The sequence below is a fragment of the Sus scrofa genome, chromosome 10, assembly GCF_000003025.6.
Source record: "Sus scrofa isolate TJ Tabasco breed Duroc chromosome 10, Sscrofa11.1, whole genome shotgun sequence".
Classification (NCBI taxonomy): Eukaryota; Metazoa; Chordata; class Mammalia; order Artiodactyla; family Suidae; genus Sus; species Sus scrofa.
The window spans coordinates 32,332,586-32,358,134 of NC_010452.4; the positions used below are offsets into that span (position 1 = coordinate 32,332,586).

The window sequence follows — 25,549 nt, forward strand, 5'->3', positions numbered from 1 at the left end:
CTCTGTTGCTTATAAGCAGCATATAGTTAGGTCTTGCTTTTACCCCGCCTCACTTGAGAAACTGCCTTTTACTTGAAAGTAGTCTTTATCATATTGCTCTTTGTTTTCTATCTTTCATTTGCTTTTCTTTCTCTGTTCATATTCTGCCTTCTTTCGTGTTGAGTTGTTTAGTGTTTCATTTTATTTTCTCTATTGGCTTTTCAGCTGTGCCTTTTTGTATTACTTTCTGGCGATTGCTCTAAGGTTTACAATATGCATCCTAAACTTGCCATAGTCTACTAAGAACAAATACCACTTCATATTTCACAGTGTAATAATCTTAAAACATCTTAATTCCATTTACCATCATAACTTCATCCTTTGCCCTATTACTGTCACATACTTTATTTACATTATAAGCTCCACCTTACAATAGTACTGTTTTTGCTTTAAACAATTATCTGCCTTTTGGAGAAAATTATTCGAAGCAAAAAAAAATCTAGTCTTTTATTTTTAGCAATTTATTTACAATCATCAGTACTTTTTGGTCCATCCCATAGATAGAGCTTCCATCAGGTATTATTTTCCTTCAGCCTAAAGAATTTCCCTCCATACTTCTTATAATGAAGTTCTGCTGATGACAAATTTTGTCAGCTTTAGTTTATCTGGAAATGTATTTCTTTAACCCTTCCTTTTTTTTTTAGGGCCATACTTGGAATTTCCTGTGGAAGTTCCCAGGCTAGAGGTCAAATCAGAGCTGTAGCTTCTGACCTACGCCACAGTCACAGCAATGCAGGATCTGAACTGTGTTTTTGACCTACACCACAGCTCACAGCAACACCCAATTCTTAACCCACTGAGTGAGGCCAGGGATCAAACCTGCGTCCTCATGGTTACTAGTCAAATTCATTTCTGCTGAGTGACCACAGGAACTCCTAATCCCTTTTTTTTTGGTTGGTCTTTTTGTCTTTTTAGGGCTGCACCCACGGCATATGGAGGTTCCCAGGTTAGGGGTCTAATCAGAGCTGTAACTGCCAGCCTACACCACAGCCACAGCAACGCCAAATCCAAGCTGCATCTGCAACCTACACCACAGCTCACAACAACGCTGGATCCTTAACCCACTGAGCAAGGCCTGCAACCTGATGGTTCCTAGTTGGATTCGTTTCAGCTGTGCCACTATGGGAACTCCCTAGCCCTTTTTTAAAAATTAATTTATTTATTCTTCCACTGTGCAGCATGGGGGCCAAGATACACTTACATGTATACATTTTTTTCCACCATTTGTTCTGTTACAATATAAGTATCTAGACATAGTTCTCAATGCTACTCAGCATGATCTCATTGTAAATCCATTCCAAGTTGTATCTGATAACCCCAAGCTCCCGATCCCTCCCACTCCCTCCCTCTCCCCACGGTGGCCACAAGTCTATTCTCCAGGACCATGATTTTCTTTTCTGTGGAAAGGTTCATTTGTGCTGGATATTAGATTGCAGTTATAAATGAAATCATACGGTATTTGTCTTTGTCTTTCTGACTCATTTCACTCAGTATGAGAGTCTCTAGTTCCACCCATGTTGCTATAAATGGTATTATGTTGTTCTTTTTTATGGCTGAGTAGTATTCCATTGTGTATATATACCACATCTTCCGAATCCAATCATCTGTTGATGGACATTTAGGTTGTTTCCATGTCTTGGCTATTGTGAATAGTGCTGCAATGAACATGCAGGTGCATGTGTCTTTTTTAAGTAGAGTTTTGTCTGGATATATGCCCAAGAGTGGGATTGTGGGGTCATATGGAAGTTCTATGTATAGATTTCTAAGGTATCTCCAAACTGTTCTCCATAGTGGCTATACCAGTTTACATTCCCACCAGCAGTGCAGGAGGGTTCCCTTTTCTCCACAACCCCTCCAGCACTTGTTATTTGTGGACTTATTAATGATGGCCATTCTGACTGGTGTGAGGTGGTATCTCATGGTAATTTTGATTTGCATTTCTCTTATAACCAGCGATGTTGAGCATTTTCTCATGTGTTTGCTGGCCATCTGTATATCTTATTTGGAGAAATGTCTATTCAGGTTTTTTGCCCATTTTCCCATTGATTGATTGGCTTTTTTGCTGTTGGGTTGTATAAGTTGTTTATATATTCTAGAGATTAAGCCCTTGTCAGTTGCATCATTTGAAACTATTTTCTCCCATTCTGTAAGTTGTCTTTTTGTTTTCTTTTTGATTTCCGTTGCTGTGCAAAAGCTTTTCAGTTTGATTAGGTCCCATTGGTTTATTTTTGCTCTTATTTCTATTGCTTTGGGAGACTGATCTGAGAAAATATTCATAATGTTGATGTCAGAGAGTGTTTTGCCTATGTTCTCTTCTAGGAGTTTGATGGTGTCCTGTCTTATATTTAAGTCTTTCAGCCATTTTGAGTTTATTTTTGTGCATGGTGTGAGGGTGTGTTCTAATTTCATTGCTTTGCATGCAACTGTCCAGGTTTCCCAGCAATGCTTGCTGAATAGACTTTCTTTTTCCCATTTTATGTTCTTGCCTCCTTTGTCAAAGATTAATAGACCATAGGTGTCAGGGTTTATTTCTGGGTTCTCTATTCTGTTCCATTGGTCTGTCTGTCTGTTTTGATACCAGTACCACATTGTTTTGATGACTATGGCTTTGTAATAGTGCTTGAAGTCTGGGAGAGTTATTTCCCCTGCTTGGTTTTTGTTTCTCAGGATTTCTTTGGCAATTCTGGGTCTTTTGTGGTTCCATATAAATGTTTGGATTGTTTGTTCTAGTTCTGTGAAAAATATCATCGGTAATTTGATAGGGATTACATTGAATCTGTAGATTGCTTTGCCTAGCCCTTTTTTTTTTGAAGGATATTTTTGCTGGATATAGAATTCTGGCTTGACAGTAATTGTCTTCAGTGCATTAACGTTCCTTTGTCTTCTGACTTGTTTACAATAGGTCAGCCATGATCATATTATTCCACTCTATGCATTGTATCATTTTTCTCTGACTACTTTCAATATTTTATTTTTATCTTTGGCTTTCAGCATTTTGACTGCAAGGGACCTAAGTGTGGTTTTCTTTGTATTTATCTTGCTTGGGGCTCACTGAGCTTCTGATAGTACCAAATGTTTTCCACGAAATTTAAGAAATTTTTGACTATTATTTCTTCAACTATTTTCCCTCTTCCTCTCTTTCTGGGATTCCAACTACTTACCTGTTTCAAATACATATATGACATATTCCCACAGGTCACTAGGCTTTTTGTTTGTTTGTTTTTAAATCTTGTTTTTCTCTGTTTTTTTTTGTTTTGTTTTGTTTTGTTTTTTGTCTTTTTAGAGCTGCACCCACAGCATATGGGAGTTCTCAGGCTAGGGGTTGAACTGGAGCTGCAGCTGCCAGCCTACACCACAGCCACAGCAATGCCAGATCTGAGCCACGGCTACACCACAGCTTATAGCAACACCAGATCCTTAACCCACTGAGCGAGGCCAGGGATCAAACCTGCATCCTCATGGATACTATTGGGTTCATTACTGCTGAGCCACAATGGGAACTCCTCTCTTTCTTTTAGATTGGATAATTTCAGTGGATCCATCTACATGCTTGCTACTAGGTCCATCCAATAAATTTTATTTCTGATATTTATTTTTCTATTGTTTCTGTGTTTTTGCTTAGATTCCCCATCTGTCAAGTCAAAATTTTCTTTAATTTCATAAATATATTTATAACAACTGCTTTAAAGTCATTGTCTGCTAATTCCAACACTGGGTTATCTCACTGGTATCACTGTGCTCTCCTTTGGGTCTCTCTCCGCGAGTGAGCCAAGATCAAGAAATTGACCCAAGGCAGAAAGTAAGGATACATATGTGACTCTTGTTGGGTGTTTTCCTTCCCTCAGGAGTCACTGTCCTGAGGAGTTGCTTAAAACAGTTGCTTTGGGAGTTCTCGTCGTGGCACAGTGGTTAACGAATCTGACTAGGAACCATGAGGTTGCGGGTTCGGTCCCTGCCCTTGCTCAGTGGCTTAACGATCCGGCGTTGCGGTGAGCTGTGGTGTAGGTCGCAGACGCGGCTCGGATCCTGCGTTGTTGTGCCTCTGGCGTAGGCCGGTGGCTACAGCTCCGATTCAACCCCTAGCCTGGGAACCTCCATATGCCGTGGGAGCGGCCCAAGAAATAGCAGCAACAACAACAACAAAAAGACAAAAGACAGAAAAAAAAAAAAAAAAAAAAAACAGTTGCTTTGTATATTGGATCCAGGATTACAGTTGTTTGTAGTGGGATGGCAAATCCAGTATGAACTGCTCCATCATGGCCAGAATATAAATCTCCTCTACCAAAGTCTTTAAAAGTTACTCATAAAGTGTGATGCATTTTATTTTATTTTATTTTTTTAACCACATCCAACAATACTATATTTTTTTATTTATTATTTTTTTCCATTTTTTTATTACTCAAATGAATTTATTACATCTGTAGTTGTATAATGATCATAACAATCTGATTTCACAGGATTTCTATCCCACAGCCCAGGCACATCTCCCCACCCCCCAAACTGTCTCCTCCGGAGACCATAAGTTTTTCAGTGTCTGTGAGTCAGCATCTGTTCTGCAAAGAAGTTCCATCTGTCCTTTTTTCAGATTCCACATGTCAGTGAAAGCATTTGATGTTGGTGTCTCATTGCATGGCTGACTTCACTTAGCATGATAGTTTCTAGGTCCATCCATGTTGCAAAAAATGCTGGTATTTTGCTCTTTTTAATGGCTGAGTAATATTCCATTGTGTATATGTACCACATATTCTGGATCCACTCCTCTGTCGATGGTTGTTTCCATGTCTTGGCTATTGTAAATAGTGCTGCAATGAACATCAGAGTAGATGTGTCTTTTCGAGTCATGGTTTTCTCTGGATAGATGCCCAGGAGTGGGATTGCTGGATCAAATGGTAGTTCTATTTTTAGTTTTCTGAGGAGTCTCCATACTGCTTTCCACAGTGGTTGTACCAATTTACAATCCCACCACAGTGTACTAGTGTTCCTTTATCTCCACACCCTCTCCAGCACTTATTGTTTGTAGAATTTTTGATGATGGCCGTTCTGACAGGTGTAAGGTACCTCATAGTGGTTTTGATTTGCATTTCTCTAATGATGAGTAATGTTGAACATCTTTTCATGTGTTTCTCAGCCATCTGTATGTCTTCTTTGGAGAACTGTCTGTTTAGATCTTCCGCCCATTTTTTGATGGGGTTGTTTGTTTTTTGGGTATGGAGCTGTAGAAGTTGTTTATAAATTTTGGAGATTAATCCCTTGTCAGTCGATTCACTTGCAAAGATTTTTCTCCCATTCTGTGGGTTGTCTTTTTGTGTTGTTTAGGGTTTCCTTTGCTGTGCAGAAATTTTGAAGTTTGATTAAGTCCCGTTTGTTTATTTTTGTTTTTATTGTCAGTACTCTAAGAGGTGGATCTGAGAAGATGTTGCTGTCATTTATGTCAGAGAGTGTTTGGCCTATGTTTTCCTCTAGGAGTTTGATAGTGTCTGGTCTTATATCCAGGTCTTTAATCCATTTGGAGTTTCTTTTTGTGTATGGTGTTAGGGAGTGTTCTAATTTCATTCTTTTCCATGTGGCTGTCCAGTTTTCCCAGCACCACTTATTGAACAAGCTGTCCTTTCTCCATTGTATAGTCTTGCTTCCTTTGTCATAGGTTAGTTGGCTGTAGGTGCATGGGTTTAATTCTGGGCTTTCTATCCTGTTCCACTGATCTATATTTCTGTCTTTGTGCCAGTACCATGCAGTTTTGACGACTGTTGCTTAGTAGTATAGTCTGAGGTCAGGGAGCCTGATTCCTCCAGCTCCGTTTTTCTTTTTAAGGATGTTTTTGGCTATTCTGGGTCTTTTGTGCTTCCAAACAAACTTTAAAATATTTTGTTCAAGTTCTGTGAATAATGTCCTTGGTAATTTGATAGGGATTGCATTGAATCTGTAGATTGCCTTAGGTAGTATAGTCGTTTTGATAATATTAACTCTTCCAATCCATGAGCATGGTATATCTTTCCATCTATTTGTGTCATCTTTGATTTCTTTCATCAGTGGCTTGTAGTTTTCAGAGTATAGGTCTTTTGTTTCTTTAGTTAAGTTTACTCCTAGGTATTTTATTCTTTTCGATGCGATGGTAAACAGGATTGCTTCCCTAATTTCCTTTTCTGCTTTTTCATTGTTAGTATATAGAAATGCTGTCAATTTCTATGTACTGATTTTGTATCCTGCGACTTTGCCAAATTCGTGGATGAGCTCTAACAGTTTCCTGGTAGAGTCTTTAAGATTCTCTAGGTACAGTATCATGTCATCTGCAAATAGTGATAGTTTTACTTCTTCCTTTCCAATTTGGATTTCTTTTATTTCTTTTACTTCTCTGATTACTGTAGCTAGGACATCCAGAACTATGTTGAAGAGTAGTGGCGAGAGGGGACATCCTTGTCTTGTTCCTGATCTCAGTGGGAATTCTTTCAGCTTTTCACCATTAAGAATGATGTTCGCTGTGGGTTTGTCGTATATGGCCTTTATCATGTTGAGGTAGGTTCCTGTTATGCCCACTTTCTGAAGGGTTTTTATCAGAAATGGGTGTTGGATTTTGTCAAAGGCTTTTTCCATGTCTATTGAGAGGATCATATGGTTTTTTTTTGTTTGTTTGTTTTTGTTTTTGTCTTTTGGTCTTTTGTTGTTGTTGTTGTTGTTGTTGCTATTTCTTGGGCCGCTCCCGCGGCATATGGAGGTTCCCAGGCTAGGGGTTGAATCGGAGCTGTAGCCACCGGCCTACGCCAGAGGCACAGCAATGTGGGATCCGAGCCGCGTCTGCAACCTACACCACAGCTCACGGCAACGCCGGATCGTTAAGCCACTGAGCAAGGGCAGGGACCGAACCCGCAACCTCATGGTTCCTAGTCGGATTCGTTAACCACTGCGCCACGACAGGAACTCCGGTTTTTATTCTTCAGTTTGTTAATGTGGTGTATCACACTAATGGATTTGCGGATATTGAAGAGCCCTTGCATCCTGGGATAAATCCCACTTAATCATGATATACAATCCTTTTAATGTATTGTTGGATGCGGTTTGCTAGTATTTTGTTGAGGATTTTTGCATCGATGTTCATCAGTGAAATTGGCCTATAGTTTTCTTTTTTTGTGGAGTCTTTGTCTGGTTTTGGTACCAGGGTGATGGCGGCCTCACAGAATGAGTTTGGGAGTGTCCCTTCCTCTGCAATTTTTTGAAATAGTTTCAGAAGGAGAGGTGTTAGCTCTTCTCTAAATGTTTGATAGAATTCGCCTGTGAAGCCATCTGATCCTGGACTTTTGTTTGTTGGAAGTTTTTTTTTTTTTTTTTTTTTTTCCCACTGTACAGCAAGGGGATCAAGTTATCCTTACATGTATACATTACAATTACATTTTTTCCCCATCCTTTGTTCTGTTGCAACATGAGTATCTAGACAAAGTTCTCAATGCTACTCAGCAGGATCTCCTTATATGTTGGAAGTTTTTAAATCACAGTTTCAATTTCAGTTCTTGTGATGGGTCCATTCATCTATTCTATTTCATCTTGGTTTAGTCTTGGAAGATTGTACTTTTCTAAGAATTTGTCCATTTCTTCTAGGTTTTCCATTTTATTGGTATATAGTTGCATATAGTAGTCTCTAGGTTTTCCATTTTATTGGTACATAGTTGCATATAGTAGTCTCTCTGATCCTTTGTATTTCTGTGATGTCCATTGTTACTTCTCCTTTTTCATTTCTAATTTTATTGATTTGAGTCCTCTCTTTTTTTCTTCATAAGTCTGGCTAGGGGTTTATCAATTTTGTTGATCTTTTCAAAGAACCAGCTTTTTGTTTCATTGATCTTTTCTATGGTTTTCTTTGTTTCTATTTCATTGATTTCTGCTCTGATCTTTATGATTTCTTTCCTTCTACTAACTTTAGGTCTTGTCTGTTCTTCTCTCTCGAGATGCTTTAGATGTAAAGTTAGCTTGTTTATTTGGGCTTTTTCTTGTTTCCTGAGGTGGGCTTGTATTGCTATAAACTTTCCTCTTAGAACGGCTTTTGCTGCATCCCATGGGTTTTGGAGTGTCGTAACTTCGTTGTCATTTGCTGCTAGGTATTTTTTAATTTCCTCTTTGATTTCTTCCGTGATCCATTGGTTGTTTAGTAGCATGTTGTTGAGTCTCCACGTGTTTGTGTTTTTTGCAGTTTTTTTCTTGTTGTTGATTTCCAGTCATTTAGCGTTGTGGTCGGAAAAGATGCTTGATATGATTTCAATTTTCTTAAAGTTACTGAGGTTGGATTTGTAGCCCAGGATATGATCAATCTTAGAGAATGTTCCATGTGCATTTGAGAAGAATGTGTATTCCGTTGCTTTTATATGAAATGTCCTATAAATATCTATTAAGTCCATCTGGTTTAATGCTTCATTCAGGGCCTGTGTTTCCTTATTGATTTTCTGTCTGGTTGATCTGTCCATTGCTGTAAGTGGGGTGTTAAAGTCCCCCACTATGATTGTGTTATTGTCGATTTCTCCTTTTAAGGTTGTTAGCAGTTGTCTTATGTATGGTGGTGAACCTGTGTTGGGTGTGTAGATATTTAAAATTGTTATATCTTCTTCTTGGATTGATCCTTTGATCATTATGTAATGACCTTCTTTGTCCCTTAAAATATTTTTCATTTTAAAGTCTATTTTGTCTTATATGAGTATTGCTAGTCCAGCTTTCTTTTGATCCCCATTTGTATGAAATATTTTCTTCCATCCTCTCACTTTCAATTTGTATGTGTCCCTAGAAGTGAAGTGGGTCTCTTGATGACAGCATATATATGGGTCTTGTTTTTGTATCCATTCAGCCAGTGTATGTCTTTTGGTTGGGGCTTTTAGTCCATTAACATTTGAGGTAATTATTGATATGCATGTTCTTATTGCCATTTTATTAATTACTTTGGATTTCTTTTTGCTGCTCTTTTTTCTTTCCTCCTTCTCTTGCTGTTTTCTGCCTAGAGAGGTTCCTTTAGTATTTGTTGTAAGACTGGTTTAGTGTTGCTGAATTCTCTCAGCTTTTGCTTATCTGAGAAGGTTTGATTTCTCCTTCAAATCTGAATGAGAGCCTTGCTGGGTAGAGTAATCTTGGTTGGAGGTTTTTTCCTTTCATCACGTTGAGTATATCATGCCACTCCCTTCTGGCCTGCAGAGTTTCTGCTGAAAAATCTGCCGATATAACCTTATTGGGGTTCCCTTGTATGTTACTTGTTTCTTTTCCCTAGCTGCTTTCAAGATTTTCTCTTTGTCTTTAATTTTGGTCAGTTTGATTAGTATGCGTATTAGTATGCATCTTGGGTGTTCCTCCTTGGGTTTATTTTATATGGTACTCGTGCTTTCTGTATTTGAGTGAGTGATTCTTTCCCCATGTTAGGGAAGTTTTTGGCTATTATCTCTTGGAATTTTTTTTCTGTCTCTTCTCCTTCTGGCACCCCTATAATATGGATGTTGGTGCGTTTCACGTTGTCCCAGAGTTCTTTGAGACTCTCTTCATTTGTTTTCAATCTTTTTTCTCTTTTCTGTTCTGCATCCATAATTTCCACTAATCTGTCCTCCACCTCGCTTATTTGTTCTTCTGCCTCCTGTATTCTGCTGTTAGCTGCTTCTACTGAATTTTTTATTTCAGTTATTGTATTTTGCATCTCTTCTTGTTTAAGTTTTATATCTTGGACCTCTTTGGTCAGTGTTTCCTGTAAGTTATCCATCTTTGCCTCCAGTTTATTTCCAATGTCTTGCATCATCTTCAGCATCAACAGTCTAAAGTCTTTTTCCTGGAGGTTGAGAATCTCCTCATGGCTTAGCTGTTTTTCTGGGGTTTTTCCTTTCTCCCTCATCTGAGTTATAGTCCTCTGTCTTTTCATTTGTATAGGTTTTTGGTGTGGTGACCTTCTTACAGATAATAGAGTTGTAGCCTCTCTTACTTCTGATGTCTGCCCCCCTGTGGCTAAAGTCAGTATGGGGGCTTGGTGTAAGCTTCCTGATGGGAGGGGCTGATGCCTGCCCCCTGGTAGGAGGAGCCGATTGCATCACTCTGGTGGGTGGGGCTTAGTCTCTGGATGGGATTAGAGGCAGCTGTGTGCCTGAGGGGTCTTTAGGTAGCCTGTTTACTGAGGGGTGGGGCTGTGATCCCACCTGGGTTGTTGTTTGCCCTGGGGCTTCTCAGCAGCTGGCTGATGGGTGGGGCCAGATTTTCCCAAAATGGCCACCTGCAGAGAAAGGCACTGCTGCTGGATATTCCAGAGAGCTTTGCTTTCAATGTCCTTCCCTCACAACAAGCCACATTCACCCTGTTTTCCCAGGATGTCCTCCAAGAACTGCGGTCAGGTTTGACAAAGATTACCTTGGAGACTTTGCTTTGCCCTGGGACTCAGTGCCCATGAAAGTCTGTATGAGCCTTTTAAGAAAGGGGTCTCCATTTCTCCCAGTCCTGCGGAGTTCTTACGCAAAAGCCCCACTGGCCTTCAATGCCAGATGCTCCAGGGGCTCTTTCTCCCTGTGCCAGATCCCCACACGTGAGAGTTTGATGTGTGGCTCAGAACTCTCACTCCTGTAGGTGAGTCTAGTTTCCAGTCTGTGGAGCTTCCCACCCAGGAGGTATGGGGTTGTTTGTATCGCAAAATCATCCCTCCTACCTTTTGATGTGGCCTCCTCTTTTTCTTCTGGAGTAGGATATCTTTTTTAAGGTTTCCGGTCCATTTTGGTGAAGAGTGCTCAGTCTTTAGTTGTGAATTTTGTTGTTTTTAGGAGAGAAGTTGAGCTCCAGTCCTTCTATTCCACCATCTTAATCCCATCCTCAGTGTGATGCATTTTAAAATTCATGCAGAAACATGCTATTTAAAAAAACAAAACAGGGAGTTCCCGTCGTGGCGCAGTGGTTAATGAATCCGACTAGGAACCATGAAGTTGCGGGTTCGGTCCCTGCCCTTGCTCAGTGGGTTAAGGATCCGGTGTTGCTGTGAGTTGTGGTGTAGGTTGAAGACGCAGCTCGGATCCCGCATTGCTGTGGCTCTGGCATAGGCTGGCAGCTACAGCTCCAATTAGATCCCTAGCCTGGCATAGGCTGGCAGCTGCAGCTCCAATTAGATCCCTAGCCTGGGAACCTCCATATGTCACAGGAGTGGCCCAAGAAATAGCAAAAAGACAAAAAAAAAAAAAAAAAAAAAAAAAAAAAAAAAAAAAAACAGAAAACAAAAAAAACTTGGAGTTCCCATCATGACTCAGTGGTTGACAAACCCAATTAATATCCATGAGGATGCGGGTTTGATCCCTGGCCTTACTCAGTGGGTTAAGGATCTGGCGTTGCTGTGAGCTGTGGTGTAGATTGAAGACGCGGCTTGGATCTGGCATTGCTGTGGCTGTGGCAAAAGCCAGCAGCTACAGCTCCGATTTGACCCCTAGAAAGACGTATCAGAAGCAGTGGAGAGGTTACTTTGGAGTAAAGCAAGTGATACCTTACTTCACATGAGAGGAGCCAAGGAAAGACCATAACTCCTTCTAAGGGAAATTGCCTTGCTCACAGCTTTGGCTGCTTAGAGTCATGGAATCTTGTCCCTCCCTGATCACAGCCTAGCATGAACAGGTAAGCTAGGGATAATCACATTTCTCCTCTATGGGTTTGAACTGGGACTACAGAGACAACTAGTGGATGGATGGAGATGTTGGTGGAGAGGCTTGTGAGACAGAAGAGGCCAGAGTGGTCATGATGAGCTGAAAACACACTAAGTAATGAGGGACCAGAAACCATAGAAAAGTTGGCTGGTTGGGAAATGAAAATAGGGAATGAGATATAATTGCTAAGAAAAGTAGAAAGACCATGAGCGATATGGAGAAAGTAATTAGTACCTAGATCTGTTTCAGAACCAATAGTTTTCCAGTTCTAGGCTATTTCTGTATTTATAACACCCACCCACAAGCCTCTTCTGCTTTACCAGTTCACCCCCTTTTACTTGAAGTAACCTGAGCAAGCCTCTGTTCTTTGCAACTTACAGAGCTCAGCTAAAATATAGGTACCTTAAAGTTTTCCAAGTTCATAAAGGGAAGAGAAGTAGGAAAGACTTGGCATTCCAGGCAGATGGGACAAAATCATAACAAACATACAGAGGCCTGGAACCAAGTGTCTGTCCAGGGATTAGCAGATTTGTTTTATCCATTTACATTCCAGTTTGTTCCAAAGCAAGATTTGAGACTGAATGTATGACACATGGAAAAAAATAAATGAGAAAATGGATGCGAGGTAAAAACTAAAGCAGGAAAATAAGCTTAACATCAGGAGTAGGGTCTATACATAATTAACAGAATTAGGTGCTTTGCAACAACAAAGCCATGAGCTGGAGTTCCCATAGGGGCTCAGCAGAAAGGAATGTGACTAGTATCCATGAGGACTCACGTTTGACTCCTGGCTTCACTTAGTAGGTTAAGGATCCAACGTTGCCATGTGCTGTGAGGTTGGTCACAGACGCAGCTCTGATCTTGAGTTGCTGTGGCTGTGGCATAGGCTGGTGGCTACAGCTCTGATTCGACCCTTAGCCTGGCAACTTCTATATGCTGTGGTTACGGCCCTCAAAAGACAAAAAAAAAAAAAAAAAGAAGAAGAAGAAGCAGCAGAAGCCGTGAGCTGCTTCTTAGGCAGGCCCAGAGAAAAGTTAGGGTTCTGAATATTGCAATGCACACCTTTCCATCTGTCACTTATTTACTCATCAACTAATTCATTCAGTTATTATTTATTCATTCAGTATTTATTAAGCATCTACTATGTACCAGAAGCTAAGATGACAGCTAAAGAAGAAAAAAGTTTCAGTTGGTCTTACTCCAAGGGTTCTTAAATCTAAGAAGAGAGATAAATGAGAGACATAAACCCACCATGTGAAGCAGTGAAACCAAAGTTTGATCAACAGCCATGTTCTTGGCTTGCTTCTTCCATACAACTCCGTCTCTGCATTTGCAAAGATTGAACACTCCATACCAATTCCCAACTGGCAGAAAACAGTTTCATATGGTTTGCTCACAGCTGGAGAACCCAAGCTGCTCTTCAGCCTCAGCTTGCATGCTGTAAAGCCCAAGGATGAGCACCAGACACCCCTGGCATTATTAATGGCGTACCTGGCGTGTGCTGAGGGCTAATGATGCACTAGGCTCCATGGTAAGCAGGGGAGGAGACCAACGTCTGGCCTCACAGCTGTTTGGTAATTTGATAATGGTGCATGACAAACTTCAGACCATAACTCTGAAAATAGCATGAGTGTAATCATAACAAAATCGAACAGCCAATGGCAGGATTTGTTTTCTAGTTATCACTTCCAGAAGGAATTCTGTGACACCACCAGAGGAAGAGAAGAGAAAACTCTCTCAACTTCCTGTTACTAGGCCTCTAAATTATCATCACCTGCATCTGTGTCTGCCTCCCTTCCCCTCTTCCGTTACAGTGTGTTCCACCTCTTGTCCACAACTGACCCACTCCCACCTCCTCAGACACTTTGGCTCTAGTCTTCATTTTATCTCCTTCGTCTTCCACTTCTCTATCTATGCAGGCAAATGCTCCTCCCCTTGGCCTTTAATATGTTCGCATCTTAAAAAGAAAAAAACAGGGAGCTCCCATTGTGGCTCAGCTGAAACGAACCCAAGTAGCATTCGTGAGGATGTGGGTTTGATCCCTGGCCTGGCTCAATGGGTTAAGGATCTAGCGTTACTGGGGCTGTGGTGTAGGCCAGCAGCTGCAGCTCCAGTTCAACCTCTAGCCTGGGAACTTCCATGTGCCACAAGTGTAGCCCTAAAAAGCAAAAAACAAAGAGAAAAAGAAAAAACAAACAAAAAACCCAATAACATATTCAAGTCATACTTTAAAGAAAAAAAAAGAAAGAAAAATCCTGTCTACATGGCCTTTACTCCTTTCTTAGCTCAATCCAGTCTGGTTTTTTTTTGGTTTTTTTTTTTTTTTTTGTCTCTTTGCTATTTCTTTGGGCCACTCCCGCGGCACATGGAGGCTCCCAGGCTAGGGGTCGAATCGGAGCTGTAGCCACTGGCCTACACCAGAGCCACAGCAACTCGGGATCCAAGCCGCGTCTGCAACCTACACCACAGCTCACGGCAACGCTGGATCATCAACCCACTGAGCAAGGGCAGGGACCAAACCCGCAACCTCATGGTTCCTAGTCGGATTCGCCAACCACTGCGCCACGACGAGAACTCCCCAGTCTGGTTTTTAATCTCTGAAATTGTTCTTTCCAGGTTCCCCAATAATTTCTTTTTTCTTTTTCTTTCTTTTTTTGTCTTTTTGTCTTTTCTAGGGCCGCACCTGCAGCACATGGAGGTTCCCAGGCTAGGGGTCGAATCAGAGCTGTAGCCACCGGCCTACGCCACAGCCACAGCAACGCGGGATCTGAGCCGTGTCTGCTACCTACACCACAGCTCAGGGCAACACCAGATCCTTAACCTACTGAGCAAGGCCAGGATCGAACCCGCAACCTCATGGTTCCTAGTCGGGTTCGCTAACCACCAAGCCATAATGGGAACTCCCTGATTTCTTAATTATTAAACGGCTGTGTCTAGTTCTTCATTAACAAATGCAATACGACTGGCCACATAACCTATAAACACTTTAAACTCGCTATAAACACACTCCTCCCCAGAAGACATTATTCTTCCTTGTAATCTTCTAACCTGGTCAGTGCTGCTTCTCCCACATGTTAGACTCTTGTCCATACTTTAAATCATGGTGTTCCTCCTAGAAATCTTCCCAGATTCCCCCAGAATTAGTGTTAGGATCTCCTACCACGTGTTTTCATAGCACTGGATGCTACTGCCCCAACCGCACTCCAGCATTTGTTCCATAATCATTCACTGAGAGCTTCCAGCGTGATGGCCACTGGTTCAGGAGCTGACAATACCAATGTGAGCAAAAACGCCCACAGGTCCTGCTCTCAAGGAGCTCATAGTCTACTGGGAGAGACAAACAATAATCAAATAATTGCACAAACAAGTGAATCATTACAGACTGGGATGCATGCTGTGGGTGAAAGGATCAAGAGCAATGAGACCACATAATAGCAGAAACTTAACTCTCTCTTCATGAAACGGGCAGGAGTGTTAAGGCAGTTGTGGGGATTGAGGTTTGGCTTGGAATCTTTTTTTTTTTTTTTCTTTTTAGGGCCGTACCCATAGCATATGGAGGTTCACAGGCTAGGGGTCTAATTGGAACTACAGCTGCTGGCCTATGCCACAGCCACAGCCACAGCAACATGGGATCCAAGCTGTGTCTGCGGCCTCCACCACAGGTCACGGCAATGCCAGATCCTTAACCCCTGAGCGATGCCAGGGATCGAACCCGCAACCTCATGGTTCCTAGTCAGATTCATTTCCACTGCACCAGGACAGGACTCCTGGCCCAGAATCTTAAGAGTGAGCACATGTGTGAGGGAAGGCATGAAGAGTGTTCCAGAAAGAAGGGACAACGCGTAGAACTGAAGGATTGCAGTAACAGGGGGAGAGTGGTACAAGTTAAGTCTTAGAGACCCAAGCAGCCCTCAGCTCATGCAAGCTCCTGGGGGTTATTTAAAAATTTGGTCCCTCTTCTAAGAGCAACAGGAGGTCACTGAAGGGTTCTGAGTGGGGGATGACATAACCAGATTGACAGTTTGAAAAGAGATCCCTTGATCCAGTGTAGAGAATGGATTGGAAGGGATACGAGTGGATGAGGGGGATATAGTTACAAGGCTTTTACAGCGCTCTTCTGAAAGATGAGTGTAGGCTGAGCTAGGGAGGTGGCAGTATGAGAAAAGTGGCCTGATTTAAGAAATATTTAGAAAGTAAAGGGCTTGAGGAAGATAAGAGGATGAGGATGTTAACGATGTGAGGATGACACCGAGGAAGAGGGTCACAAGAGTGAGCATCTTACTTTGGATGTGCAGATAGGTACCACCTTCGCTTAGATTCTGCTCACCTCCTCCTGTCCTTTCTTCTGTGGATCCAAGGCCCGGTCATCAGCCTCAAAATCTCTGAATATCTAAGAATCTTGTCTGGCCTTGCACCCATTCTTTTTTGTTTGTTTGTCTTTTTAGGGCCACATTTGTGGCATATGGAAGTTTCCCAGGCTAGGGGTCTAATCCGAGCTGTAGCCGCCAGCCTATGCCACATCCAAAGCAACACCAGATCTGAGCCACATCTGCGACCTACAACACAGCTCATGGCAACGCCAGATCCTTAACCCACTGATTGAGGCCAGGAATCGAACCCACAACCCCATGTTTCCTAGTCAGATTCATTTCCGTTGTGCCATGATGGGAACTCCATTCTTCTTTTTTTTTTTTTTTTTTTTTTTTTGTCTTTTTAGGGCTGCACCTGCCTTATAGGGAAGTTCCCAGGCTAGAGGTTGAAATGGAGCTGCAGCTGCTGGCCTATACCACAGCCACAACAATGTGGGATCTGCCACGTCTGCGACCCACACCACAGCTCACAGCAGCGCCAGATCCTTAACCCACTGAGCAAGGCCAGGGATCGAACCCGAATCCTCATGGATACTAGTCGGGTTTGTAACCTGCTGAGCCACAGCAGGAACTCTGCACCCATTTCTTCCCCACTCACCCCTACCCTAGTCACACATCATCAAGATTGATGTCTCTAAAAGCATTGTCCCAGAGGGGCCTCTGAGGAGATCACAAAATGATCCAAAAATACAAGTCTTTTCTTTGGCTCCTACAGGCAAATGATGCAAAAATTCTAGACTTTGATTTTTTTTTTATGGTAACTGAATTATAAAGGAGTACTAAGACTTGTTAGTCATAAACTAAAATTAGCTTTTAACTGGAGTTCACAGAAGACTCTAATTCAGTTCTCTACTAAGAAGTCTGGCCGCCAGGCAATGTTTGGCAACGATGCAAGGCTCATCTTGCCCATATGCAATGCAGCCAGTTGGAATTCTCAAAATTTTCAGGAAGGACACTTTGTTATTGGGGTATTACCAGTGATGTTTTGAGCTGGTCGTGGTTTATGGTGCTTGACGTTCATGCATTTTAATTACAAATTATGATTGGTGAAGCTTCATCATGATCGACTTAATATGCCGTGGTGATTTGATTAACCCTCTGGAGTAGAAGGATAACAGTCTGTGACCTTAGTTCCTGTCACTTTCCTCCTCTCTTCCTTGCTGATCCAGAACATGTGGAAGCAGGCTCCCATCTCAGGAACTTGACGCTTGCTCTGCCCTCTGTCTGGCTTGTCTTCCCCCCAAGATATCACATAACTAATGCTTTCACTTCCTTCAGGTCTTTCTCAAATGTCACCTTTGGGAGGCCTTCCCTGATGGCTATATTTAAATCATAATCTCCTGGTTCCCTGAACTTCCTAGTCCATTTCCCTGCTTTATTTTTCTTTATTATTATTATTATTAAAGTATAGTTGATTTACAATGTTTCATCAAGTTCTGTTGTACAAAAGAGTGACCCAATCACACACATTTCCCTGTGCTGTACAGTAGGATCCCATTGCCCATCCTCTCCAGATATAACAGTTTGCATCCCCAGATACCACCAAAATGCCCATCCCTCCCATTCCCTCCCCTTTCCCCCCACCCTGGAACCCCAAGTCTGCTCTTCTTGGCCAAACTCGGTTTCTATTTTTTTTGTTTGTTTGTTGTGTTGGGGCTGCGCCTGCAGCATATGGAGGTTCCAGGCTAGGGGTCTAATCGGAGCTGCAGCCGCTGGCCTACGCCACAGCCACAGCAACTCAGGATCCGAGCCACGTCTGCAACCTACACCACAGCTCATGGCAACACCAGATCCTTAACCCACTGAGTGAGGCCAGGGATCTAACCCACAACCTCATGGTTCTCAGTTGGATTCGTTTCTGCTGCGCCACGATGGGAACTCCTGTTTGTTTGTTATTTTTAGATAGGATCATCTGTTCCATATTTTAGATTCCACAAATAAGTGATATCCTATTGTATTTGTATTTTTCTTTCTGTTTACTGCCCTTAGCATGAGAGTCTCTAGTTCCATCCATGTTGCTGCAAATGGCATTGTTTTGTCTTTTTTATGGCTGGGTAATATTCCATTGTATATATGTACCACATCTTCTTAATCCATTCATCTGTCGATGGATATTTAGGTTGTCTTGCTATTGTGAATAGTGCTGCAGTGAACATAGTGGTGCATGTATCTTTTTCAATGAAAGTTTTGTCTGGATATATGCCCAGCAGTAGAATTACTGGATCATATGGGTAGTTCTGTATTTAGTTTCCTGAGTTACCTCCATACTGTTTTTCATAGTGATTGTACCAATTTACATCCCCACCAATAGTAAAGGAAGGTAGCTTTTTCTCCACACCCTCTCCAGCATTTATTTGTTGTCTTGTTAATGATGGGCATTCTGGCAGGTGTGAGATGGTACCTCATTGTAGTTTTAATTTGCATTTCTCTAATAATTAGTGAAATTAAGCATGTTTTCATATGCCTGTTGGCCATCCATATGCCTTCTTTGGAGAAATGTCTATTTAGGTCTTCTGCCCATTTTTCAATTGGGTTGTTTGGATTTTTGTTGTTGAGCTGTATGTGTTGTTTGTATATCTTGGAGATAAGCCCTGTCTGTTGCACCTTTGGCAAAGGTTTTCTCTCATTCTGTGTGTTGTCTTTTCATTTTTTTAATAGTTTCCTTTGCTATGCAAAAATCGAGTTCAACTAGGTCCCATTGGTTATTTTTCTTCTTGACACCTATCACCATATGATAAACTATATATTTTACTTATTTTTTTATGTCTATACACATGGAATATAGAAGTTCCTGGGCCAGGGGTTGAATCCAAGCCACAGCTGCCACAACTCGGGATCCACTGCACTAGGCCGGGGATCAAACCCATGCCTCTGCAGTGACTAGAGCCACTGCAGTTGGATTCCTAATCCCTGAGCCATAGCAGGGACTCCAATGTATTTTACTTATTTGTTTATGACCAATTGACCTCCAACTAAAAGATAAGCTCCATGAGAGCAGGGAGTTTTGCTTATTGCCATATCACCAATACCTGGAACAGTACCTGGCATAGAATATAGATGCTCAATAAATAACTGTTGAGTGAGAGTAACTGCTTACATCATCGGAATGTTCATCCTCTTAATTTTCAACACCCAGCTCTTAAGGCATGGGTATGTGTATTTCACATTTGAATCATTCATAGTCCTACTACCAAAGCAGATATAAACAGGAACCCAAAAAGTGGGCTTCTCCAGTGACATTTCCTTGTTATCACTCCCCACTAGTCTCCTGATCCTAGGCTCACCCCTTTCTATCCTTCAAACTCACTCAGATTAAAATTTCCAAAGAACAACTCAATATTCAGAATTCAAAGTTTTTTTTCTTTCAGAATTTAATCTATTCCAGTAATTGTGCTAGGTTCGGGGGAATGAATGGCGAATGAGACAGACATGATCCTTGCCATCACAGAATTTATCACCCTGTCCTGACTCCAGAAAGGGGATTTAATCCCTTGGAGGAGAATATTATGGGCAAACTGAGACAGTGATATATGAACAGGAGATGAAGGAGGGATTTAGGGTAGAGTGGAATGGTGCAGGGGGCAGCAGACAGAAAAGACTATACCAGGCAGGCAGAGGAAACAGTGATTTCAAAGACCTAGAGGAGAAAGACAGTGTGGATGTCACTTTCCAGGAAACGAGGGCAGTTCAGTGTGCTGGGACTGTGGGATCATCACAGAGTGACAGCGAGATCCAAAGTAGAGTGGGTAGCCAAGGCTAGACCTTGGCTTGTATGGCTTGTAGGCCATACAAAGCAAGTTGAACTTTTGGGACTTTATCCTGAGGGCTAAAGGGAGTCAATAAAAGGTCTCATGGGCAGTGCAACATAAACAATGGGGTTTAAACTCTTCTCTGTCTTCTAACAAATCCAAATCCTGGGAGTTCCCATTGTGGCTCAGTGGTAAAGAACCCAACTAGTGTCCATGAGGAGTTCCCAATATGGCACAGCAGAAATGAAACCAACTAGTAATCATGAGGTTGCGGGTTCTATCCCTAGCCTCGCTCAGTGGGTCAAGGATCTGGCATTGCTATGAGCTGTGGTATAGGTCACAGATGCAGCTTGGATCCAGCGTTGCTGTGGCTGTGGCGTAGGCAGGCAGCTGTAGCTCTGATTTGACTCCTAGCCTGGGAATGTCCATATGCCACAGGTGCAGCCCTAAAAAAAAGACAGATGACAACAACAACAACAAACACTAATCCTGACCTTCCCTCTTCACTGTGGGCATCCAAGTCATGGTTCCTCCAGCCCTGAAGATTTTGTGCTGATCCACGCTTCACCTCTCTCTCTCAGCCTCAGGGATCCCATCTCCCCTTATCTTTGTATGCCTGTGTTCTGTCTCCCCCACTGCACTGAGTTCCCAGAGGACAGGGACTTCTTAAGGCTCTCAAGGTTGTCCCACACCCAGCTCACCACTGACCCAGAATGGGCCTTACTGAGACAAGTGGGTGTTGAATACAACCTAGCACAATCCAGTTTTTCCCTCAAACCTTACACACCAGTATTTATGTTCTAAAACAACCCTTCCCTTCAAGGGGCAGTGCTGATGTGTGCAAGGGCAGTTGACCCCCGTTTCTGTTTCCTGTTGCAGTCACCTCTCTTTGCTCTCGGTTTACCTAGCCTCTAATATCTCCTCTAAGGGGCTGGAGAAAGGATTCCCAAGCTTGTTCAAACAGCAAGTGCTAGAAAAATTTAATCTGTAGTGACAGAAAGCAGAGCAGAGGTTACCTGGGGCTGGAAGGTTGGAGGAAAACTGCCTGGGATGAGGCACAGGGAAATTTTTTGCGGGTAGAGGAAGTGTTCTATAAATTGATGGTGGTGGTGGTTCACAAGCACATAAATTAGTCAAAACCTGTCAACATGTATAACTAAAATAGTCCACTTCATTATATGTAAACCAGGCCTCAGTAATGCTTATTTTAAAAAACCTGCATGTAAGAGTTCTCTTGTGGTACAGTGGGTTAAGAATTTGGTGTTGTCATTGCTATGGCTCAGGTCACTGCTGTGATGCTGGTTTGATCCCTGGTCCAGGAACTTCTGCAAGCAACAGGCATGGCAAGCAAGCAAGTAAATACATACATACATAATACATATGTACATACATACATAAATACATAAAACAGACAAATAAATAAAGCTGCAAGTAAATTAAGAGTCAGTAAGCCTGGGAATTCCCTTCATGGCTCAGTGGTTAATGAGCCCGACTAGGATCCATGAGGATTTAGGTTGGATCCCTGGCTTTGTTCAGTGGGTTAAGGATCCAGTATTGCTGTGAGCTGTGGTGTAGCTCTCAGATGAGGCTCAGATCCCACGTTGCTGTGGTTGTGGCATAGGCTGGTAGCTGTAGCTCTGATTCAACCCCTAGCTTGGGAACCTCCACATGCCACCGGTGTGGCCCTAAAATAGCATAAATAAGTATACAAATAAATAGTTGCTAAGCCTGAGTACAGTACACGAGCTGCAAACACAGTTTAACCCCAACATTAAACTATGGCAAGGCCATATGGGAATAGCATCCTCCCCATGGCTGCAGAGATCTAAGAATGATGGGTGCACCTGCTACAGAAGGCCAGGTGAAAGAAGCAAAGGAACAAAGGCTAACATGGAGGAGGCCAGACCAAAATATGTAAAGTCACAAGCAGCATGCACATAGATTTGCTCTCCAAACCTCAAAACACCCAGGCCTGAGTGATGGAAGTTTAGAATCAATAAATAGAAGCTCTGCCTCAAAAAGCCAGAAGCTGCATATTAGTCCCAAGGTGATAAATTCATAAAGAGTTTGGAAAAAGTGACTCTTGTAGGACTGCATGGCTTGACCACAGAGGCTCCTCGAGAAGCTGGGCTTTACCTCTCCTTCCAGGGTGAAAGGGTCACCTTGGGTTTCCTGGGAGAAGGGGTGATGACTTTCCAGGTGGCAACAAGGACAGTTTGGAGTGTTCAGCACGTGAATGGGGACAGGAAAGGGGTCTCTCGCCTCTTCCTCTTTCAGTGAGCTCTCTCTCCTTATGAGTCTCCAAACACAGAAGATCTAAACCAAATGCCTGCACCTAACCTCTGTGTCTCTCATGCAGTTCTCCCAAACTCCCTCTGTGAGCTCCCAAAGGCCTGTGTCTCCACCTAGCCCAGCACGGAGCACATAGCAAAGGGCTGAAAAAATAATTTCTTTGGGAGAAGAATGTGAGGGCAAAGAGGAACATATTGGGGGCGGGGGGAGGGGTGTGCTTAAGGAGGATGGGCTGCTCTGGAGGGGTCTGTGGAGTGAGGAAGTGCAATGGTGAGAGGACAGGTCAAAGAGTGGTGGGAAACAGTGGGTCAGGGGCAGTGTGAAAGAGGAGGCTAAGAGTAATGGAAGAGAGCTAGTCTGGGGACACAGGCCAGGGGTCACAGGGAGAGAGAAGGTTAGGGGTCAATAGGGAAAGGAAGATGAAGGATCAGTCGCAGAGGTATGATCACTGGTCACTGGCAGCGAAGGTCAGAGGTCACTGGGATAGAGCAGGTCTCGGTGTGTGTTACCTGCTTATGAGGCGGCTGTTTGTGGGGCATCTTCAAAGAAGCAGGAAGCACCTCAACTCCTGGAGCACCTACAAAACGCTCCCTCGCCTGAGGACAAGAAGACTGTCCGTTCCCTCAATCATGCACAGGAAATCCGGATTCTCTTTCACTTCAATTCCCAATCTCAGGGGTTCTTTGGGGACAACTGTCGCTGTGGGTCTCCGTGCCCTTGCAGAGTGGAATCGGCTCCTCCCTGACGCGGTTACCCAGCAACCAACCGGCAGCCAAGGCGCAGGCGCCTCCGACGCCCCCTCACGGCTGGAGGAAAAGGCGGGGCTGGGCGAGCAGGGAACCCCCAGCTCCGCTAAGCCCGGCCCCCTCCGTCAAGACTCGACTCGCTGCCCTGCGATTCGGAACTCCTGCATGTGGGAGGGGCTAGGGCCCCAGATACCGCCTCCTCATGAATAATGCAGACTTCAGGCGGTGTCCCGGACCCGGAAGTGGAGTTGCCGAGTCACCGCAGTGGCTGAGCTGCTGACAGGAGGCGGCGGCGGAGGAGGAGGCGAGGCAAGACCTGCGGCTCTGCCGGGCCACAGTCGCTGTAGTGCTAGGCGAGTCGACGGAGCCACGCCGGCCTCAGCCCGCCTGCAAACCTCCCGCCCCGCGCTCACCCCTCCATCTGCCCGACTCATCCGGGGCGGCCTAGTCTGCACCACCCACCAGGCTCCTTGGGGCCGCCGCCCCGCGCGGTCCCGTCGGCGTCCCTGGCCGCGCCCGGCCCCTGGCCCGCTCGCCCACCGGCACCATGATGGAGGAGATCGACCGGTTCCAGGTGCCCACCGCGCACTCGGAGATGCAGCCGCTGGTGAGGGGGCGGGCGGCGGGCAGGCCAGGGCCGGGAGGGGGCGCTGCCTTGAGGAGGAGGGAGGGAATCAAGCCTGGGGGACAGTGCGGAGAGGGCGCCTCGGATGGGGCAAAGAGGGCCATGAAAATGCCTCTCCGGGGGAGGGAGACTTGCAGGACAAGAAAGCCGTGGGAGAATACGTGGGATGATAGCAAAGGGGCCTGTAAGGGCGGAGAGCACTGTCAGCGAAGGCAGGCCAAGGGAGCTACGGGGAGTGCCGTCGGATGGAACCGAGCGGGGGCACAATGGTGCACACCGTTAGTGGAGGCCCATAACGGGGGAAAGAAGGGAACTGTCATGGGGCATCGCCGGTGGCAGGCCCAGGGGCTGTGGTGAGAGGTAGGGAGGCGTTTAGACCTAAAGGCCTGTGATGCTCAGAGCGGGGGATGGGGCCAGCGAGCAGACAGTCTGAGGGACCCGAACTGGTTTGTAGAGGAGGAGGGGCCTGCCCGCCAGTTCACTGGCTATGTATGGGAACGCGGGGACTGACCGTGGACCAGTGGGAGCAGGGGGAGAGTCCATGCAGGACCCCGGAATTTCGTTCTCCGGAGGAGAACGTGGTCAATCTAGCCTGGGGGTGCTGGAGCCGGGAAGGAGAGAGCACTGTGGCAAAACAGAGAATCCGGGGCGCAGATGAGAGAGCTCGGGAACCGGGGGAGAGGGGGCGGGGCCGCTCTGGAGCCGCTTGTGCCCACCGGTTCGGGAGAGCCCCCAGCATCCTAGGCCTACGTGCTTAGAGTCCTTGCTGGGCGCCGATCCTGCAGCCTGTCCGCTGCCCGGGAGTCAAGGAAGAATGATGTCATCGCTGCCGGCGCACAGGGAATGGAAGGGGGAGGGCGATGCACGGAGGCCGGCCTCAGGGAGACGGTACCCTCTGACCACCGACCGCTCCCTGGGGCCACCTGACTGGCTTGTCCACCCAGTGGGCGGGAGACGCCGAGGCCTAGCCAGCTGGTATAGGGAGAGGGGGAAGGGAGGGAGTGCCTGGCTCTATTCTCTGCCTTTCCTTCTCCTTTTCCACTTGGAACCCAAGGGGGAACTGGAAGAGGGCAAGGCAGGCCAGGAACCTGAAGGTGTGCAGGCCCAATTCTCTTGAGCTCAGCTGGAGCTCAGCAGAGCTCTCCAGGTTTTGAAGATCTGGGGCTCCCTAACCCTCTTCCCTCTATGTTAGGTGGAGGTAAGGAACAGGTTCTCACCTTGGGCCTCCCAGGCCTCTGGCTGACAGATGTGCTCTGTGGCTTTCTGAGCAAATACCTGTCCATTACAGCAGCCAAAGCAGACCTTGGCAGGGACCCATGACCAACCCTAAGCGCACCTTTTTGAGGATGGTAGGGAGAATCATTAGAGGCCACCTCACAGGAGATAAGTGGTTTTCCTTCCCTTTTGTGACTGCTTAGACAGTTCTAGAAGCCCAAACAGAGTAGCTCTGCAAAAAGGTACAACATTACACTGGGAGAGAGATGTTGCTGGACTTTATTCCTAGCCTGATAGCATCACTGGATTGTGTGAGGGCCAGAAAATCCTGGTGAGAAGCCTGTCCCATGAACTTGAAGAAGAACTTGAGGCTGGGCTAAGAGAACTTTCCTTCCTGAATTATCTTTCCAGTCAACTCTGGCTTGTCAAACTAGATTGCCCTTTCAGTTCTAAGTATCTAATCAAGACTCAAAAGGAAGGGCAGATGAAGGAGGAGGTCCGAGTGAGTCAGGAGAAGAAAGCAGTGAATTGGTTCTTGCCTCTCATCCGGGGTTCCTAAGAAGGAGGCAGTAGCTGTTCAGCGAGAGGGAAGAAAGAAGGGGTCACTGGGCTCTCTCAGTTGTCCTTGATGTATCTGTTATTGTCTGGAGTTTTCAACAATGGTTTGAGTGAATAGTGGCCTCGGAAGACTCCTGAACCGCTTCTGATCTGTGTGGCTCTGGAATAGAAGTACTTATGGCAAGGAGGCCCTTAGAAAAGCTGTGACTGCCTCCAGACCCTTTTCTTGAAGGCCAGTAGAGCCCTTCTCTGCAAGAGAATACTTTCTTGAGGTTGAATGAGCACCTTATGGAAGTAGCAATACAATCATCCTCCATTTGAGAGTCATAGACAT

The 25,549-nt window shown here is 44.4% G+C and overlaps 2 protein-coding genes across 5 annotated transcripts in view; one reads left to right on the forward strand and one right to left on the reverse strand.

Moving 5' to 3' along the window:
• The window catches only part of DNAI1 (dynein axonemal intermediate chain 1), an 80,272-nt gene extending 57,413 nt beyond the window's left edge, over positions 1-22,859 (reverse strand). The window contains exon 1 of the mRNA XM_021064678.1: positions 22,581-22,859. Coding sequence (XP_020920337.1) covers positions 22,581-22,610 — 30 coding nt within the window. The 5' untranslated portion in view covers positions 22,611-22,859. The remainder of the gene's footprint in view (positions 1-22,580) is intronic.
• The window catches only part of FAM219A (family with sequence similarity 219 member A), a 66,785-nt gene continuing 64,278 nt past the window's right edge, over positions 23,043-25,549 (forward strand). Inside the window, exon 1 of one of the 4 annotated variants that reach the window (XM_013980170.2) lies at positions 23,043-23,424. In XM_013980170.2, the coding sequence (XP_013835624.2) occupies positions 23,365-23,424 (60 nt within the window). In that variant the 5' untranslated portion in view covers positions 23,043-23,364. The remainder of the gene's footprint in view (positions 23,425-25,549) is intronic. The other 3 variants (XM_013980169.2, XM_021064680.1, XM_013980168.2) reach the window with 3 other exon arrangements.